This window comes from Chlamydotis macqueenii, chromosome 3 (genome assembly GCF_036417535.1).
Source record: "Chlamydotis macqueenii isolate bChlMac1 chromosome 3, bChlMac1.mat, whole genome shotgun sequence".
NCBI lineage: Eukaryota > Metazoa > Chordata > Aves > Otidiformes > Otididae > Chlamydotis > Chlamydotis macqueenii.
The window spans coordinates 81,641,936-81,661,969 of NC_141558.1; the positions used below are offsets into that span (position 1 = coordinate 81,641,936).

A 20,034-nucleotide genomic window follows, 5' to 3' on the forward strand; every position below is an offset into this window, starting at 1 on the left:
GGAAATGGGTTACATCAAAGCTTGGACTTCTGTTGCTTCAGTTCTACTTGAATTTTTTTTTTCTGCATGAGTTGACTGTGTCATTCTGTGTTCTGCTAATTGGACAGAGTGCAAGCCCTTTAAATGTCAAGTATTTAGCAAGGAATGAGAGCATAGTTGAGGAAATTCTGTCAAGAAGTGGAGAAAATAAAGGAATCTGACTTCCGAACTTGAAATATTTACCTGTTTTCTAACAAGTTTTTGCACTGAAAATAAATTCTATCAAATTGTCATTTTGACACAGTCTTAAGTAAAAAAAAAAAATTGTTGGACTGCAATTATTTGCCTTTTGAAAGGAACAGTCATCATCTAGTCTGGTATTTTAAACATTAGTAAATCTACTAGAGATTCTCACTATATACGATCACTTGCTGTAGCTGAACGTAGATTCTTGGACTAAGCTGCCTAGCTTACCATGTTCAGAGCCTCAAAACACATCAGAACTACAAATAAATTATAACAAATATACTTTCCTGAAGAAGACTATCCTAAGGTATAAATTACATTTAGAATATACCTAAAGAAATACAACTTCTGTCTTTTGAAAATAACTAGAAGAGATGATCAAATCCATATTAGCAACATCACAACTTATCTACTAGGCTTTAAGTTTTTACAGTCACATGCAGTTTAAACCTTTCAGGCACAGCTGTTATGCACTGTTTTCCAGACTACACTTACTCTAAAGATGAATGCAAAACTAATTATGGCAGTTGTCCTTTCCTAATCAAAAAGGTTCTTTCACGCTGGAAGGGAGGGATGCCATCCAGAGGGACCTTGACAGGCTGGAGAGGTGGGCCTGTGCTGACCTCTTGAAGTTCAACCAGGCCAAGTGCAAGGTCCTGCACCTGGGTCGGGGCAATCCCAGGCACAAATACAGGCTGGGCAGAGAATGGATTGAGAGCAGCCCTGAGGAGAAGGACTTGGGAGTGCTGGTCGATGAGAAGCTCAACATGGGCCGTCAATGTGCTCTTGCGGCCCAGAAGGCCAACCGCATCTTGGGCTGCATCAAGAGGAGTGTGGCCAGCAGGTCGAGGGAGGTGATTCTCCCCCTTTACTCGCCTTTGATGAGACCCCCACCATGAGTACTGTATCCGGCTCTAGAGCCCCCAACATAAGAAGGACATGGACCAGTTGGAGAAGGTCCAGAGGAGGGTCACGAAGATGATAAGAGGGCTGGAGCACCTCTCCTATGAGGACAGGCTGAGAGAGTTGAGTCTGTTCAGCCTGGAGAAGAGGAGGCTCCGGGGAGACCTTATAGCGGTCTTCCAGTACCTCAACGGGGGCCTAGAGGAAGGATGGGGAGAGACTGTTCAGTAGGGCCTGTTGTGATAGGACGAGGGGTAATGGTTTTAAAATAGAGGGAGGTAGATTTAGATTGGATATTAGGAAAAAATTTTTTACGATGCGAGTTATAGAACACTGGAACAGGTTGCCCAGAGAGGTGGTGGAAGCCCCACCCCTGGAAACATTCAAGGCCAGGCTGGATGAGGCTCTGAGCAACCTGATCTGGTTGGGGATGTCCCTGCTCCTTGCAGGGGGGTTGGACTAGATGACCTTTGAAGGTCCCTTCCAACTCTAACCATTCTATGATTCTATGAATTTAACATGAACAGCAGTGTTTCTTTATCAGGTTAAAGAATTAACAGCTCACAAGTTATGTGCAGTTGGTTGATAGCCAATAATTTTATTTATCTCTGTAGTAAAAACATTCTGGAAAAAAAAAATCAGCTTGTCTTAGAACTGCTGAGCTGCAGAGATGAAGATGTTGTCAAAAATACAAGCTATGAGTTCTTTCAGATACTCAGGTCTTTCAGTAAGTGACTAATAGGGCAATATTGGCACTTAATATAAAATTCTTTGGTACTTCTTGAGGCAATTTTAGTTTGATCAATTGTATTTGTTCTTAATGAATGTACTCTGTTCAGTATGGGATATTTTTCTGTTCTCTTGTGGCCCTTAGATTTCAATCTGACTGGACTAACCCTTCAAACCTTTCAGACAAAAGGTTTTTTCACTGCTATGCTTGGACATTTTGAGCTCAGAGTTGGAGAGGAAGGCATTGTTTGAGGCATGCTTTTGTATGTTTTTAAAAATTAAAAAAAAAAAAAATCTGTGTTCAAAAGCAGTTCAGTACTTACATGTGTAACATTTGTATTCGGTCTTTGTACATTCAGAAGTAGAATGCTGAGATCCTGTGTATTTGTACAATGAGTTGAGTTAGTAGTTCCATAATATCTTTCCAGAGTTGTTAAACCAAAAGAGAATTATTGTTTTAATACCCAAACAGAGGTTGTGTTTTAACAGAACTATTAAAAAACCAAACTCAGCAAGTGATAGTGTACAGAGATTTCTAGTGGAAGAACTGTATACCAAAGCTCTTTTCTAATTTGGGTCTTGAGGTTGACAGAACGTATATAACTGCATTCCAAAGCTGCCCATTCAAGAGTGTTCTGAAATATTTATGAGGTTGTAGTCAGAAGCTTGTGACTGAGTCATTTATGATGGTAAGCACAGCCATGCTTCTGTTTTGAGTAACTTAATTGGTTAACTTCCGAAGTGATGCAGGTGTTGGACAGTAGTTAAGATGTGTTAGGTCAGTCTTTTCTTCTGCCACTTTGAAATACTACTTTCTGTTCTGTTTTTCACTGTTTCTGAGATCCAAAGTTTGGTCACAGGAGGAAGAAACTAGGCACAGAAGTCAATTCAGTTCTCTGATATGTTTCAGTTTATTCAAAAGGATGTATCAGACGTGCAGTTAAAAAAAATGAAACTACACTAACCCCACAGCTCGTAAATAGGGACACATGTTCTATGTAGGCTTAAACAGTCTTAGTAGTACTTAATAGTAGATGAATAGTCAGTTAATACAGTGAGTTGGATGGCACATTTTACATATCTGGACTATATACCTGTCGTGGTTTTGTTTAGTAAGGGGGGGCCTAAGGTGGTAGCTTCTGTAGGAAACTGCTAGAAGTCGCTCCCCTTTGTTCAGGGGACTCGGCCGGGCCTAGGGCGGAACCACTGCTGGCCAAGGCCGAGCCGATTGGTAGCAGAATGTCCCGTGATAACACCTCTGCGATAATGTATTTAAGAAGGGGAAAACAGGAAAAAAAAAAAAAGAGAAGATGTGAAGAAGCTGAGTGGGGACAGAGGTGCAGAGGGGGAGGCGCAGGCCTCATGGGCCTTGCAGGCCTCACCCTCTGGCCTCTCGCCAGGCAGCCGACTGGGCCCAACTCGGTCCGGCCCGGTTGCAAGAAGTGGAGAGGAGATGAGAAGTGAATAAGATGTAAAAAAGATCCTGAGAGACATCTACCAGCCTGTTGTGAGGAACGGCTGCAGACGCCAAGGTCAGTTCAGAAGTGAGGGGGAGGAGTAATGCAGCTCCTGGCCAAGATTCCCCTGCAGCCTGTGGTGATGACCATGGTGGAGCAGTTTGTCCCCCTGCAGCCCGTGGAAGTCCACGGAGGAGCAGAGATCCACTTGGAGCCCGTGAAGGACCCCACACCGGGGGAGGTGGATGCCTGAAGGAGGCTGTGGCCTGTGGAGGGCCCACTGGGACAGCTGTTCTGAAGGGACTGCACCCGTGGAAGAGATGACCCACGCCGGAGCAGTTTCACGAAGGACTGTGGCCTGTGGGAGGGACCCCACGATGGAGCAGGGGAGGAATGTGAGGAGTTCTTCCCCCGACCATGAAGCAGCGGTGTGAAACAACGTATGATGAACTGACTGCGACCCCCATTCCCTCTTCCCCCCTGTGCCGCTCGGGGGGGAAGGTGGTAGAGATAATGTTAAGCTTGGGCAGAGGGAGGGGTGGAGGGAGGTTATCTTGTTCTCTGTCTCATTATCCTGCTGTTTGTAGTAATAAATGAATAGTTTTCCCCAGGTCGAGTCTGTTTTGCCCGTGACGGTAACTTTAAGGATTTCTCCCTGTCCTTATCTCAAACCTCAAGCCGTTTTTCCTTATATTTTCTCTCCCTGTTCTCTCGGAAGGTGGGGGGAGTGAGAGAGAGAGACTGCGTAGTCTGGTCCTGATCAGGGCTGAACTACGACAATACTGTATGTAAAACTAATTTGTCCTAATCTTTTAGCTGGAAATCAAAGGAGATGCTGGAACATAGAAAGCTTGTAACACTGGGGACTGAAGTAGAACTGTCCGGATTTTCAAAATACTTATCTCGCAGTTAAGTGTTAGGCTTTTAGTGAAAAGTCTTTTAGGAGTTAAGTAGTAGAATTCGTAGTGGACTTTCATAGATTTGCATATATGATAATATCAGGAAATTATTCTTTAAGTGTCTGAATTATATTAGCAATGCAGATATACAAGTTTCCACAACAGTGTTCTTGCACATTCGTGAAAAAATTGAGTTGCAGGATTATTCTTAACATCGTAGGGATGAAGGTGAAAACCTTGTAAATGCCTATAAATTTGTTTCTGAAAACGTTTGGTTTCTTTCTCTAGCAGTCTTTGTCAAACAAATCCACAGTGTGTATCTGCTAACTGATGTGTAATGAAAAAAGGTCGTGCTTGGTCATTTGCTTTATTCTCAGATTTTGTATTAGGAAGCTTTTTTTGAGAGGGGGCATGTTCTGGATGGAATTATTCACCCTAGTATCAGTAAAAGAAAAAGGAGATGGACAGTTCCACCGGAATTGGCACCTTCTAGAAAAGAAGAGAAGGTGCTTGTGGTTTAGTTCAACACTCCCTGAGAAGTGGTTAATCAATATAAAGCAAAAGTTCCCAGTATCAATAAATATACAGCAGTCCATAATTGTGATTTACCTTAATGCCCTTTTAAGAAAATACAAAAATCTTATCCTTGCATTAATATTTAGTAATTGCTTACTTCTGTAGCCTTTTTTTCTTACTGATTCTTGCTATCTGTCTACTTTTCATATGTACAGAACTAGATGTGCTCTTGGTGTAAAAAGTAGTGTATGCATAAGGCTCACTTCCTATCAGATGTGATTCAGCAATATGGTATTACAGTGGTATGTTCTACTTCTAACTAGGCACTTTCTACTTCTAATTGCAAAAAAAGACGCACAGTATGAGGACTTGTGGGTTATTTGTGTGAGTGTGTATAGAAGACGTGATTGAAATCCTAAGATTCAAGCATACATATTCAGCTGTCATTTCTTTTGCTAGCCATGATTCATTCTTAATGGGTGGATTGTAATATACATAAAGTTTAATGGAAGAATGTTTAATCACTTCTAGAAGTAGTATACTTATCTCATTCTTTGCAGAGATTATATGGTGCTGACTTAAAATTGCAGCTTAGAAGCATAGTGCCTTATTTGTTACAGGGTAGTAAAACTATTATAAAAGTAGGATTTCTTGGGATGGACTTCCCTACAGATTTCCCTGATATGAGTAAGCGGGTACTTTGCAAGCATTTTGTTGGTTTTGGTAGTCCTGAGAGAAGCTTGTATATCAGTTGCTTTCTAGGTATAGGATAGACAAAGAGAGGTTTCAAGACCAGGAAACTTGAGATGCAGTGTTTAAAGTAGGAAGTGATGCGCTTTTTTACCAGCCTCAGAAACTCAAATTGTGGCTGCTTCTGGCTTTAGCTGCAGGCTCCAAATCAGACGTCCAGAATATAATCAATTGATTGTAAGAAATTTAAGTGATTTATTTGTCTTTGGGTAGTAGGCAAGATACTTAAGTCAGTCTGGTTTTTTAGGATGATATTTGAGAAGATTCATTCTTAATTCTTTTGCTTTGTGACTCAAACAAAGAATTCTTATCTACACAATGTCTACAGGAAATGGCACTCCATTCCTTACTTTAGTTGATTTTCAGAAAAAGAAAAAATCCTTAAAATTGTGACACATGCATACAACTACAATTTATAGTTAACTTAGCGTATCTTTTTCTGCCGTGGTTGTAGTTGAATGACGAGAGGCTGATGACTGGAAGCTGGCAGTGTTATGCCTATGTGAATGTATACACAGCTATTGCATGTTTGCCTTACAGCAGCTTTGATGAATAAGAATATGTGATGATTTACTTCCATTTAGACAGTTCTTTTCCAAGGCAGAAGAACTTAGCAGCACTGCACTTAAATGATACGTCTGCTTTGAAAATTGAATGCTGTATTATTAGTTATTTGTCATTTCAATATTCTGTTTTGGCCACTTCAGTGATGTTGGGCCATTATCTATGCCTCTTTATTGCTTGATGGTTGTAATATTTATGCATTGGAGATTCACACCTTTGAGAATTCAAGGTGTTGCTCACAATGAAGTGTGACTGAATTCCTGGGAAGCATTGGCTTTATGGCATGTAACTTCTGAATATGTGTTGCAATGCAATGGGAAGGTAGCCGAAACAGACTTCGAGCTATCATATTTTGAAAGAGAGAGGCCGCTGTCTGCAGGATATTTCATCCAGTTCACAGTCTGCCTCTGAGTTTCTCTGAGAGAGAATGGCTGGAGGCATACTGGAAAGGCAGGCTATGGATTTGAATAGCTCTGTTCCACTATGCAAAGACTGTTTACCTCAAATGGAATTAATGTTTTCATGGTTACATGTGACTTTTGTAATGTCTCTGTTAAAAAGTGATAGTATCTTGTATTGTAGTGTCTTAAGGAATGGATGGTATTAATTCAGTAATCTAAGGACTTATTCTGTTTTTAAATTAGAAATTATGGAAAAATCGGGTGAAGAAGGAATGCCTGATCTTGCTCATGTTATTCGTATTTTAACTGCGGAGAATATCCCTAATTTACCACCAGGAGGTGGTTTAGCTGGCAAGTGAGTACAGTACTAGAATTTCTTTAATTGTTTCATTCACTGAAACAAATACTTTTATGTTTTAAGGCTTTCTTATTGTAATAACTATACTAGCATTAAAGAAAAAAGTTGAGTTTGTATTTTAAGCTAGTTTGCCTTTTGCAGTACATAAAGATTTGTGTCACCACTTCCATTCTAGAATGGTAAGGGGAAGCAGATTGACCGTATTCTGGTACATAAAATACTGGTTTACTATTTCCATATGGCCATTCTTTAAAATAAGAAATATTTATTATTGGCTTTTTACTGCTTTACATTTGTTAAGAACCATCAATAATGTAACTGGAATATCAAAATACCAGCTCAATTTTCCTGATGTAATGTTCTACCACCTAGTGTCCATTATAAGTTTGAGTCAATGCTTGTTTGCGCAGCAAACATACTCTTAAGAATTTTTTTTCTTAATTTAGTCTTAAACTGAATGTTAGATAAGCAAGAACATTGAACTAGGATATGCATCTTAAAACTTAGTTGGAATAAACATTCAGAAATGACATTGGTTTTCTGGGGAAGCTAATGGTGATGTTCTAACAACATTTAAGGATGTTAATGAACAGAATTTAGGATTGCATAAACACTTGTTAATCTAGAATTCCCTAAGGCAGTGAGACCCACGATTACTCCCTGGCATAGGTCATGTTGCTTCTGGAATCTTTGCATTTTTCAAAATATGAAGTCCTGTCCTCTGAGCATTTGTGTGTGCATCTATTTTCATTGCATGTCCTTATTAATGAGCATTGTTTGCCATGAATTTTTTTTTTCTAGCCTTGAAAGTACCTGTACACTTTGGGCCTTTTTTTTCCACTTGTGTGGACTCTTTTTGTGTGTGTGGCTTTTAAAGTCCTGTGTAACAGAAAATTGACTTCAGGAGGGTATACTTGCAGCTTCTTTTGAGAGAATGTCATACAGTATTGCGTAACTTTGTCTTGGCCTTCAAACACAGGACAAAGACAGGCAATTATGTATTTAGTTAACTTTACTTGCAGGATCGAGCTCCTGAATGGAAGTTTTAAAAAAGTACAACTGAAATATTGGTGAAATATTATTACACAACCCAAAACCACATACCATGCAACTTCTCTTGTAAGGACAAAGTATTTTTCTTTGTTCTGAGATCCTTATCCTGTGATGTTACCAGGACACGAATTCACGCTTTGTCCGTCTCTTCAAACTCCAAGTCCTGTCTCAAACAGGTTGCAGAAACAGCTTGTCTGTGGCTGACATTTTTGTTTTAGCACCAGTTATATAATTGCCCCTGGCTTTTAATTTGTCTGAGCTGGAGAAATGTAGTGCAATGTTACCTTGACTAGACTATGTTTGCAAACCTTAGGAACTTCTGAAGTAGCCCCACTTCTCCTGGCTTTGTATACTTACTTCAAGCATCTCACCTGTGTAGAAGCCCATTCTGGTTCATTGTTTGAGACAGGAGATCTAAAGGTGTCAACTCTGCTGTGGTCACTTGAGAGTGGTGGTTTATCCTTTAAAATCTTCCTCTTCAAAGATTGGCTTCTGGCTTGACTCTTATCCCTCTGTAACTTGAAATGCTGCCAAAAGAATGGTCACTTCTTGCTGAAGAAGACACAAATCCTGAGTCACCCTGTCGCTTGGACCTTAGTACTTCCACTCAACATCTTGCTCTTGAATTTTCCCTTGAAAGTAAACCACAAAGAAATATGCTGTTCAGATAAAGAAAAGTGAATTGCAAAGATGAGAAGATTCCCTAAGGCTTTAGTTTTAAGTCTGGATTAAACCCTCTGCAATGGCTGGCTGCTGCTTATATGGCAACCTTGTTTGGACTGTGTTTTCTTTTACGTTGGTGTGAGGTACCATTGCTCTCTGTAGTGCAGACATTGGTCAGAATTGTTCCATTCCACTATCACTAAATGTGGAACTAAGCAACGAGAACCCTTTCCTCTCTCATCTACTTAAAGATTGTTTTTTTTTTTTTTCTTTTTCTCTAGGAAAATCTTTTGTCAATGTTGATGGATCCTATGCTAGCTCAGCCATGCAACCTTTTCAGAATTCTTAAAGCATTGACTTTAACTGGTGTGCTCTTGAATAAGTTGTGATCTTCAGTGGACTTGTCACATCAGACATAAGTTTTGGAAGTGCCACTGTCAGTTTAATTCTGAACTTCTTTCCTGGAGCTCGTTCAGACACTGTGTGTGAACAAGCACAAGTCACATATATACTAGTGTCTTGAGGCTTCGAGTTGTCAGCTGTATCTGTTGTGCCTGCCTTCTGCTTGTCTTGGTGTGATGAGTCTAGAGAAATGCTGATTTCATCATTGACATAGATTGCCTCCAAACACATGATAGCACAATGTCTTTTCAGTATTGTAGTAGGTTAGTGGTTGTCCTGAGATTTGATGCACTGTCCCTTGCATTCACTGGTCTGCAAACCATCTCCCAAAGTTCTTTGTAGTTTAGTAGGTACTGTTTTAAATGCTGAATCATGACTGCAAAAATATATTCCGATGCTGGACACTAGATATTGAGATTACCTGATTTATTGCTTTGTCTCAGATGTTGACATACTTGCAACATTCCATTCAAAAACCTAACTCTTCTGTTTTGAATGTACTTTTGTTTCCATGGTGTAAACTAAGAACTTCATCGTACTACATCAGACCAAGGATCGTTCCAGCTCTGTGTCCTGTCCACAGGATAGCTGAAAGTGGATGCCTAGGGAAGAATATAAAACCAGGAAAATATGTAAAGTAGTTCCCCTATCATTATTATTTTGGTTTTCAGCTTCTTACAGTTGAGGTACTTCCTGATCTTCAGGTAGTTTATGTACTTAATGACTTAAAATTTCTCTTCCATGAACTTAAATATACTAAACTTTAAGCATCCTCAGTATTCTGGGGCAGAAAGTTCTGCATCAAGAGCCATCACTATGTATTTTTGAGACATTGCTACTGTCTTTATTTGATGCCCTTGTGCTCTTTGTTTGGAGGTGTCAACAGTCAGTGCTTATCCATGTTCTGTAAGACATCATTTTTATAGATCTTAGTCACTTCAAGACTTAAGTGTCTTAGTTCATGTAGCAGTTCTTTTTTTTTTTTTTTGTTTTTTTTTTGTTGAAACTGTCAGTAAACTTTATCATACTTATACTTGTCTGAACCTTTCTCAGTTCTTACTATGATTTGAAGATGTAGGGGCATAACCTTTTTCCTCTCAGAAGTTTGTTTATACTTTTGGTTTTTAATTTTTGGGAAGCTTTTTGTGCTTATTTTGCATGCCTGTGAAGGTGTGGCCTTATATGCCACTGGCAGAAAAAAAAGTCTAGCTAGTGGCGTTTGGGTTATAATTTCTACAGTGTGAGTAGACACTAGACAACATATCTCAGAGGTGGTATAGTCTGGGCACCACGCTTTAGAACTTTGTAGGCAAGCAGTAACCTGTGTATATGTAGTAAGTGGGGAAAAACACAGCTGTCTTCAAGTTCTACATCCAGAAATAAGGCCAGAAAACCAGCAAACTTGAAGAATTTTGTTATAATAAGCAAAATACAGATTTAGATGTTACTCTTAACAAAATCTGACTATGCCGCTGTGACATCTAAAGATGTAAAGAGGTAGACCATGGGAAGGGGGAGGGGAAAATATTTTGCCTTGCTTTGTCTTTACAAATCCTAACTTCCTGCTAAGTCCCCAAACATCATATTGAAAGCAGGTAAAGACATTGATAGTGGGCTTCATCCTTTTAGAGGCAGGTTAAAAGCAAAAACATCATAAACACTTGGAAATTATTACTGTGCTCAGACTTTTTAAGCTCTCAATAAAAATCCTTTGTGCTTAATTTTTTTAAAATTTCTCTTTTTAGGCGTAATATTATTGAAGCTGTGTATAGTAGGCTGAATCCACACAGAGAGAATGAGGGGGTAAGTTCCCACTTTGATTGCTACACCTCTTTGTTAATGAGAACATCAAAGTAGTGTCATACATTAAGCAAAAGCGTACATCACTGCCAATAAAGTATTGTAAACACAAAAGATATATTGTAGCATACAGTTCATTTTGACCTTGTTTTGGATGGATCTGATATAGAACTCCATCCTCAAAATGACAGGAATCTGACAGTCAAGTCTGAAAGACTTTGTAAAAATTTAATTGGCAACTGCTTTTTCAGTCAAACGTGTGAGGCATCGATGTAGAGTTTTTCTAAATTATAGTTTATTATTGTCAGAAATTATGGTCAGCATATTCATTACTTAACTAGCTATTATGTTTACTGTCCAGAAATCTAGTAGAAGAGGGGGCAAACACACTTCCTATTGTCTTCTGTAAGTGTGGAAGGCCTTGGTACACTGAAGGTAAAAGATAATGAGACTAATATTGACTACTTTTTTAGAGTTTACACTGTCTTTAAATATCCCATGTGGATATTTAAGTGGTCTACAGAATGTGTAAAGTGACTTTTAGTTAACTGCAGTTCTGATTTCTAAAATGGCTTACATTATTCTACCCAATTCCTAGTAAGTTGAATTTTAAATAGTATGTTGAAGTATGGTATACTGTAACTTGATTATTAGGTGATTCTTAATATTAGTATAAAGAATAATAACTGGTGTTTTATCAGTTGTGGTTAAATTTGTTTTAAAAAGTCTTTGGAAAACTGAAATACTGATAAAAAAATCACTGCTTGTACACGTTGTCGTTTCTTGTACAGTTTATGTGAGCTAATCTGTGAAGGCACCATTCATCTTCTAATAAGTCCATTATATTTTTTCTCTTCTGAGATGGTTACAAGGTCCTCAGTCAGGTAGTCATTACAATGAATGGTGTTGGGGAGAAGACAACTCTTATTTTAAATACTTTGAAATGATCAATTGTGCACCCTGAGGTTGTGAATATGCAGTTTCACCACCATTATTGTGTTTTTCCCACTGTCATCCTCTCTTGACTGCCTGTATTTGGTTTATTCTCCTAAGTTAGAAAGCTTGCATAAGTGGAAGGGGCCACTATTCTGTTAGAGTACAAATACAGAAGAAATCTCTTAAGTTCTTTATTTTTAGGATTTGTTCCTTTTTTTTAGTTTGAAAGGATAGAGTATACATTTTTTCATTTAACTTTCAACAAATTATGCAACAGTACCCCAAAACAAGCTAGACAAAATTTTCCTCTTTTTGGCTTCTTCAGTCCTTCAGGAAACTGCACCTCTATCAGCCTCCTACTGCTTTCCATATTTAGCAATAATTTTGTTCCTGCTTTTAGGGTAAAGGTATTAGTGGAAGTGGTTTATTTGAAGATTGCAGCATAGGTTTTATAAGTTGGTTGGTTGGTTTTTTTAAGGAAAAAAAAAGTTTGTCTAGTGGTAACTTTCTAGAAATTTAATATGCTGTAGTTGCATTTATGATGGGTCTTTCCTAAGTCCAAATTTACTTTTCAATAGCCGTGCAAACTTGCTGAAAGTCCTAACATACAGTACAGCATCCTTTTGTGTATTGGCCCAGGAAAATTTTGTAAATCATCCATTACAATGTAATAAAATGAGGTAACTGACTAAATATGCAAGTTACTCATAAAATAATACAGCTTTAACCCTTATTACCATTAATAGCTTTGACCTTTATTGCTATTGGAATTCCTGGATAGTTGTTTTGTGTCCTTTTAATTTGGCTTCTTTAATATGAAATGTGAATAGTACACTTCAGTCTACTTTGTAAACTTCAACTTCTATTGGTATTTAGTGCAATTATTGATAATTATTTGGATACTGTATTTTAAGTATAGTGGATTAAATTTTATTTTGATCTTGTGGTAAGATGTCATTTGCCCGTCAGTACCTCTTCTTCTTTCCATCCTAAGTGATTCTGACCCAGAGCAGTTTGAGAGGAGGATGTGCCACTGGGTAAAGGATGCAATTCCTGTTTGCACTTTTCCAGCAAGTAGGAATTGTATCTTGCTGTGGATGAATTTATTTTGCCTGATCTCTGAGGTGATGAAAATACGACTTCCTTGCTAGTCTTACTCAGTTACAGGTATATATGTGGTGATCTCTTAGTCTTTTGAACTATGGTGCATGGGGTGGGATAAAAGGGAAGGAAGCTTTTTAGTTACTCAACCTCAGACTCTCCCCAATGTCTACACATTGTGATAATGTTACTACACATCTCACATTTAAACAGGAAGGAAGCAAAGGTAGGAAGTCCATCCCAATGATGACATTTGCAAGTGAGACCAAAATCTAACTAATAGTTCTCCTGTTAGAAACTAGGATGAAGCTAGTGTTGAACAATTTAAACTAGCTACCCTGAGTTCCTGTGAACTGCATCATAATAGCTTTGCAAATAAGTTCTTAGAAAGTTCATAAATCAAAACCAAGGTGCTGTCTTTTTCTAGACTAACTTCATTTTTACTCAGCACTGTGAAGATTTCAGTTACTGTTGTGCTTAGAATTTTTCTATCATCCAAGCTAGTGATTGTAGAGTAACTCCTTCCAGTTCCTCACATGTGCATTTTCTGAGAATCTTTAACATACAGGCTAAATAAGGAGATACTGTGTAGAGGAAGAGACTGAGGAGTGAAAGAATCCTTACTACAGCAGTATTCAGAGATCTCTAGTGTGGCCTCAGGGTACAGCAGTCATAAGATTGTTTTTTCTTTTAAGCATCTCAGCAAAATACAAGTATTTCATAAATGCAGGACTGGAGAGAGCTGCGCCTTGGGCTCACAAAGAGCAACTTTGCCAGTCTTTCAGCAGAGAATGAATTTCTTTCTGCTATAAATGTGGTGGCTTGTGCCGTTACAAGTGCAAGTGAAATAATAGGAATCTGTTACGTATTGGGGCTTGGTGCCTTCAGATCTTTAAAAGGAATTTAAATAACTTCTGCATAGCTAAATAATTGTTACCACTGTAATGTTACAATACCACCAAGTTGGTGTTCTGGTTCACATGTTGAAGTATTACTAATTGACTCTTCTACTTTTTTTTGTATGTATATTCCTAAGACTAGGAGACTACATTACAATTAGACCACTTGGGTATATATGTCTCATTAAACACAAGGAACAATGTTAAAATTGCAGTGACTGTTGATAGTTTCAGTGGCACTTGTTTGAAGTCATGTTTGAGAATCTTGTTTGAAATTAATAATTTTCTATTTTGTTTTTACTAATACTATACTCTGGCACTTTGCTAAATCAAATTATATGTCATTAAGGGCTGCTAGACATAAGTTAAAAGATGTTAATGGACAGAATTCTTACACACTTAAACGTTGTAAATCCTGTCCTAATACGTAGTTGCCCTTTGTATATACATAACTTAACAGAGAAGAACTATGTAAAAATTGTGAATGCTCATGTTAAATATAGCTAGCAATTTTTTTTTTTTATGGTCAGTAGCACTAAGTTGAGTTAGAACATTGAAGATAGACAAATGTTAACTTGTACAATAATCATAGTTTTCAGAGACAGCCACACATCATTAGAGAGAAATCTGTATTATAGTGTGTATATATAGTGTATAGTATATGAGAGGCATTTTCTGTCCTACTGTTTGTGGGTCATCTTGTCTGCTAGCACTCAAGGAGACAAGGGAAGTACAAAATAGCCTGCCATAAACAAGATGCAAAGTAGGATGCGAGTTTGACTATCAAACACTAACAGCACTGTTACTTCAACTCCTAGTAGCAGTTGAGTTGTTTTGGAGTCTCAGAGCTGCTATTGTATTGCTTATTGCTTTTACTCTTCAGTGTTGCATGGAAGCAAAAGTACTCATTTCAGTCTGCCAAAATAATTTTTAAAGATCTGAATATTGTGAAATGGGGGTATGTTTGCTGATGTCAACCTCAGAGCAAAACTGATGGGCTGGAGGAACTATGGAATTCAGATGTTCTCTCAACTTCAAAAAAATTGAATACTTCAGTTAGGCTGCCTTTTTTAATATTACCTAGATAAATACTTTTTTTTTTTTTTTTTTTTCCCTCAAAACCTCAGGAGTTGGATACATCTGTATCCTCATCTCAATGCCCTGAGTTTTTACTGACTTCGTGCTCATTAAGCATTAAAACAGTCCCACTCCGTACATTAAAACTGCCTCCTTTAACTTGCTTCTCATTGGGCTCTTGCAGACCTGTCTGAACATAAAAATACTGGTACATGGGAGTCAAAACATGTCAAACTAAGACCAGCAAACCACAGTGGAAGTATGTCTCTATGCACAAATTAAGCTTGGAGTGATAGCATTATATGCAGTAACATTCATTTTTATGGTAAAATTGTCCCTTTTTTAACTTAGACGGTGCTAATCAGTCTTGGGGCTTCTATTCCAGGAATATTACAGCATCCAAAACTCTACTGAACCCAGCATATTGTCTTAATGCTGCTATGAAGCTTGTAAATGAGTGACTACAATACTTGTAGTTTATGAACCTTTCGGACTAGATAACAATAAAATGAGATAAGCATGAGAAAAAGGCAGTCTGGATTTTGCCTCTAATGTATTGCAAAATCTGCCAGCTTCCAGAGAGAGTTCCATTTGTCTAGCTTGATAACTTGCTAGGTAGTAATAATTTAAAACGTGCTATTCCCTTAAAGCAACAGTACTGCTGTAGCACTTGAAAGCTAAAATCTCGTATCAATCTCAGCACTGTAATAGATGTGCAAGTCTATTGCAAAAAGAAAAAAAAAAAAAAACCAACAACAAAAAACCTCAAGTTTTTTTCAGCTGAAGGCTTGTAGCCAGATAGGTGGCTTGCAGAGGAGATCTCCATTCCTTATTCAGTGCTTGTTAGTTAAGTTTTCTGCTGTGGGTTGCTAGGTCTTACTTGAATAGCTGTTCTACCTGTTAATTTTTCTAGCACATCCGCCACAAATAACGTCTTACGTTGTTCAAATACCACCACTCCTGGTGCTGATAGGCAGCTGCGCGTTTCTTTCCTGGAAACATCATGCATGCAAAAATCAGTTTTTAATGTAGTGGGATTGTTTTACTATGAGCATTTATTTTGATGTGATGCTTTAACTAAACTGCTAGCAGTAGAGTTATCTACTCTTTTTAAGTTTTTAACAGGGCTGTGTTGCTATTAGCTGTGCAGAAATTCATAGTTAAAAATACTGACCTGATGGCTGAAGAGGCTTAAATTTTCAAATTTTTCCCTTACAACTGACCGTAGTTGTGGGGAATATCAGCTATATTCATGGAAAGACAATTTGAACCAAGATGGAGTTAATTGCGAGGAGGTACCATATTGATACTGTCTGGCTCAAAATAAATTGAAATTGTTAAAAATGCTGTTGTAATAGGTATCATTTCTTAAATTATTTTGTTGTATAAAATAGACAAAGATGGATAATATTGTACTAAGATGTATGTTGCTAATAAGATATATTAGATTCAAACAGAACAAAGCTGATGTCTTCTGTCAGATTTTTTTTTTAATGTCGTTAGAAAATATCCTAGTTTAACTACTGATTTTTTTGGGGTCTTGAATCTTAAAAAAAGGACCCTGGCGAAGCCGAGGAAAGTGGAACGCAGGGAAAATTGGTGGAAGCACTCAGGCAAATGAGAATTAATCATAGGGGGAACTACCGCCACCTTCTGGAAGAGATGCTGACTAGTTACAGGCTAGCTAAGATGCAGGGAGAAGAGTGCACTGCTGAATCAGCTACAGCATCTACTTCAGATACTCATGCTGGACCCAGTGACTCCGTACCAGACACCCACACAGAATCTGGGAATCACCTTGCTGAAATACAGAGCTCAAGCGAAGATTCAGGGATGAATGAGATGAGTGATAAACAGATGTAATGTTTTACATAGCGGATTTAATGCTTCGCTTCACTTGGCATATTTTCCTTTGTTTATACCTCAACGTTTGTCACATCTGTCCTAGAAGTCTGTTTGTTTTTACTTTAGTTATTTGTACAGACTGTTTATACAAAGCTCTCTTTTCTGTAGAAGTTCAACTACTATGGTATATTATAGTAATTGCCTCTTATGTTATGTAGCAAACAAGTTAATCTCCCATTTGAGATTTTGATTTTTTAAATCCTGTGACACCAACAGTAGGAACATGTTCACGCAAAAATAAATTTTAAAACTTTTTATTTTAAGTACTTTCTTAAATAATAATCTTGATGGCATATGTTTGCTAAATGTAAAGTAATTCACATCATAATTGTATTTTTTGTGCAAATTAATTGATTTATACAAAACCTTCAGTCTTTTTTTTCAGCATCGTATACTGCATGTTTGTACTTGAATTGTGTATAGCTTATTTTAAAAGATGTTATGTTTTAGATTGTCACTTATTCTTCATTAAATATGTTTGATTTTTTTCCAATTTAGGTTGCATCCACTGTTCATCATAAATACCTATTTTCTAGATGACTGTGTTATTACTTCCTAGGTTGTAGCATAACATATATTCAGAAATGAAAATGTACTTAGATTTAGTACCTAGTGTCAAGTTCTAAGAATTTGTGTTTAAGTGAAAATAAAGAATATGCTGTGGAATAATATCTGTATGCATATTGACTCTTTAAAGCAAGTAATAAACTTCCTTTGAAATGCTGTCCTTCTGGCATGACTTAACTTTTCGTAGCTTCTGATAGTAACTCATTATGTTCATTAGTTTTTACAAATATTTGAGTAAATTTGGGTTTGGCGCTTTCATCATTAATCCTCTATTTGGTCAACATTTCCAGGTACAAGTTAAACATCAGCCATATAAATGAATAAACTGGCTATTCTACCTAAGTTTACCTTCTACCAAATCTTTTCCATGTCTTTCGGTGTACGACACATGTATGTACTTACATTTGGGTAGATCAGTGATAATACTGAGGATTTATAGTAACAGTAACTCATCTGTAAAGTTAAATTTGGAATTCTTGTGTCAGTGGTCAGTTCATAACATAACACTTGCACAAAAACATCATGGCTCAAAGTAAGTACTAATATCACTGCATTAATTAGAGCCTGCAGGAATTTCTTGAGGACCAAGAATACCTGAAGGGCTGAGTTCCTTAGTATTTCATAGAGGTTTTTTTGTAGTAGTCCATAGATGTAGTGTCTATTGATAGCTATAATGTAGTACCATTTTAGATAATATTTAATTTTAAGTCTTTATGCTATAGAGTCTTTATTGGGTTCATGTTTTATAAAAGTGAATTACCTCATAAAGTGGAGTGACAGAAAATGTTTGCGTGTGGAAGTGGGCAGGTATGGAAAAAAAAGGAAAATACCATGTGTCTTATGCTAGTTTTCTACTTAATTATGCCACTGAAATCCAAAGTGCAACAAAGTGTTTTCATTTGTATTAGTGAGTAGTAATATTTCTCCTCTTCTTTTCCTGTAGGGTGCTGGAGATCTAGAAGATCCGTGGTAGCCTTACAAATCTACTAAAATGCTTTTGATTCTGAAAGGGGGAAAAAACTTTTAAATCTGTTTTCTTCAATACAAGGGAAAAATTCTGGTGGATTTCCAACATTCTGTGAAATGGGCAGAAAGATATTAGAATTTTCCATCATTTGTTCATTTTTGTGTTTTCTGATATTGCCACTCTTAGCATTGCCTGTATTACAGTATTTTTACCAGCCTCAGGCATACTGATTACATCTGTAATGAACTTTGGCCCTAAAAAGGAAGGAAGGAATGATTCTCTCAGCAGATCAGTGTATGTACCTGAGGTGCGTGGGATTGTAGGTGTACTCTGAAGATACGCTATGGCTAAATGAAACATGCAACACATAAGCGTGAGAGAGTACAAGTAATGGTTTGAGATGTTACTTATTTCACTTTGCTGAGTTGGAAGGCTTTGCAGCTCTGTGGCTTGGAAGTAATTTCAATTGGGCAATACGCTATCAGATGTGTATTTCTTTTTTTAATTTTCCAGTTTTACCTGTATTACCAGACCGTTAGGTTTCCCTGCGGTGTCCAAATTGTGATATGTTGCCTACTGCTTGCTTGAAGATAATTGTATTTGGCAATAATATATGAAGATTCTAGGCATCTAAAAACAGTAAGAATTTTACGCATGTGTACAACACACCCTTAAACTCTTGCTAGAGAAAAATCTTTTAAAACCAAACTGATGAATTTATAGTTAGTAGTGACTTGCTTTGACATCTCTCACAGCTGCAGGTTTTTTAAAAAATGCTGAAAATTTGCCTTTATTATAATGTAAATTGTGATTATTTTTTTTGTTCTATATGTGGTTTTCTATAGTTTTTTGATTTTTTTTTTTCAGCTTAAGATACAGACAGAAGTCTTGTGTAATATGGGTATAATTTTTAATTGTTTGCATTATTTTCAAAGTTGAAATTATCACTTTGAGATTACTATAAATACACTTAAAATTATCTATTTTAAATTAAGAAAATATTAGAGATATTTTCATGGGTTCAATGACCTTTCATTTTATAAGCAATGGGCATGGTACAGAGTGGCTGTCATGTAAGGTACTTGAAGATTCTTAGTTTAATTCTATTTTTGCAATAACCTTGACTTTTTTTCTGACTTCTTTGAGTTGTGCATGTAATGAGTTCAGTAAATGCTGAAAATGGGGAAGAGTAAAGTATTTATCTAAAATAAAAGCTATTGGGGAGGGGAAACAATGAATGTATCCATCTGTACATGATTTACATGCTGTGGATGCCTTGTAAACATTTTCCTATTTGTTTAAACTGTGTTTCAGCGAGGATGTAATTGCCCTTGTGTGTAGTTTTAAGCTAATGACAGTCATCAACTGGTTTTGTGTGAAATGGAATTCATGGTATTTTTCTGTAACTTTATCCCCATGGTGAGTCTGTAAAAACCACACGCTCTTTCATCCTGGTGCCGAAGGCCAGCTTTCCCAATCATTTTGATTCACTGTGTATTTGATTTTTTTTTTTTTTTTTTTTTTTGTCTAGAGAGGATTATTGCCACAGTATATTTTATTTATTCATTAGATTTTAGCCTTGTAAGTTAAAGTGTTCTAAATGATGATGTTAACAGGTATTTGTCCCTCTACTGTTTTTTTGGGGGTTGTTAAAAGATAGGGAATGAAGAATGCAAAATGGTTTATTGTTCAGACTGTCCGCTCTGGTCCAACCCTGTACTGATAGTACCTTCCCAGTATGATATTGTGATGTTTCATACAATACAGTGAACATAACCAACTTGTTATCTTCAATAAAGGATTGCTAAAACAGTGTGATATGCTTTATATTTTCTTGAGAAGAATTTACATGAAGATGGAAG

The 20,034-nt window shown here is 37.2% G+C and overlaps 2 protein-coding genes across 11 annotated transcripts in view; both read left to right on the forward strand.

The window, feature by feature from the left end:
* Positions 1–19,987, forward strand: part of PPM1B (protein phosphatase, Mg2+/Mn2+ dependent 1B) — a 63,886-nt gene extending 43,899 nt beyond the window's left edge. For 7 of the 9 annotated variants that reach the window (XM_086745800.1, XM_086745797.1, XM_086745799.1 and 4 more), the window contains 3 exons: positions 6,688–6,799; positions 10,666–10,723; positions 16,291–17,380. In XM_086745800.1, the coding sequence (XP_086601926.1) occupies positions 6,688–6,799; positions 10,666–10,723; positions 16,291–16,596 (476 nt within the window). In that variant the 3' untranslated portion in view covers positions 16,597–17,380. The other 2 variants (XM_086745795.1, XM_086745794.1) reach the window with 2 other exon arrangements.
* Positions 1–20,034, forward strand: part of SLC3A1 (solute carrier family 3 member 1) — a 75,436-nt gene that overhangs the window by 27,374 nt on the left and 28,028 nt on the right. The gene's annotated exons all lie outside the window — the stretch shown is intronic.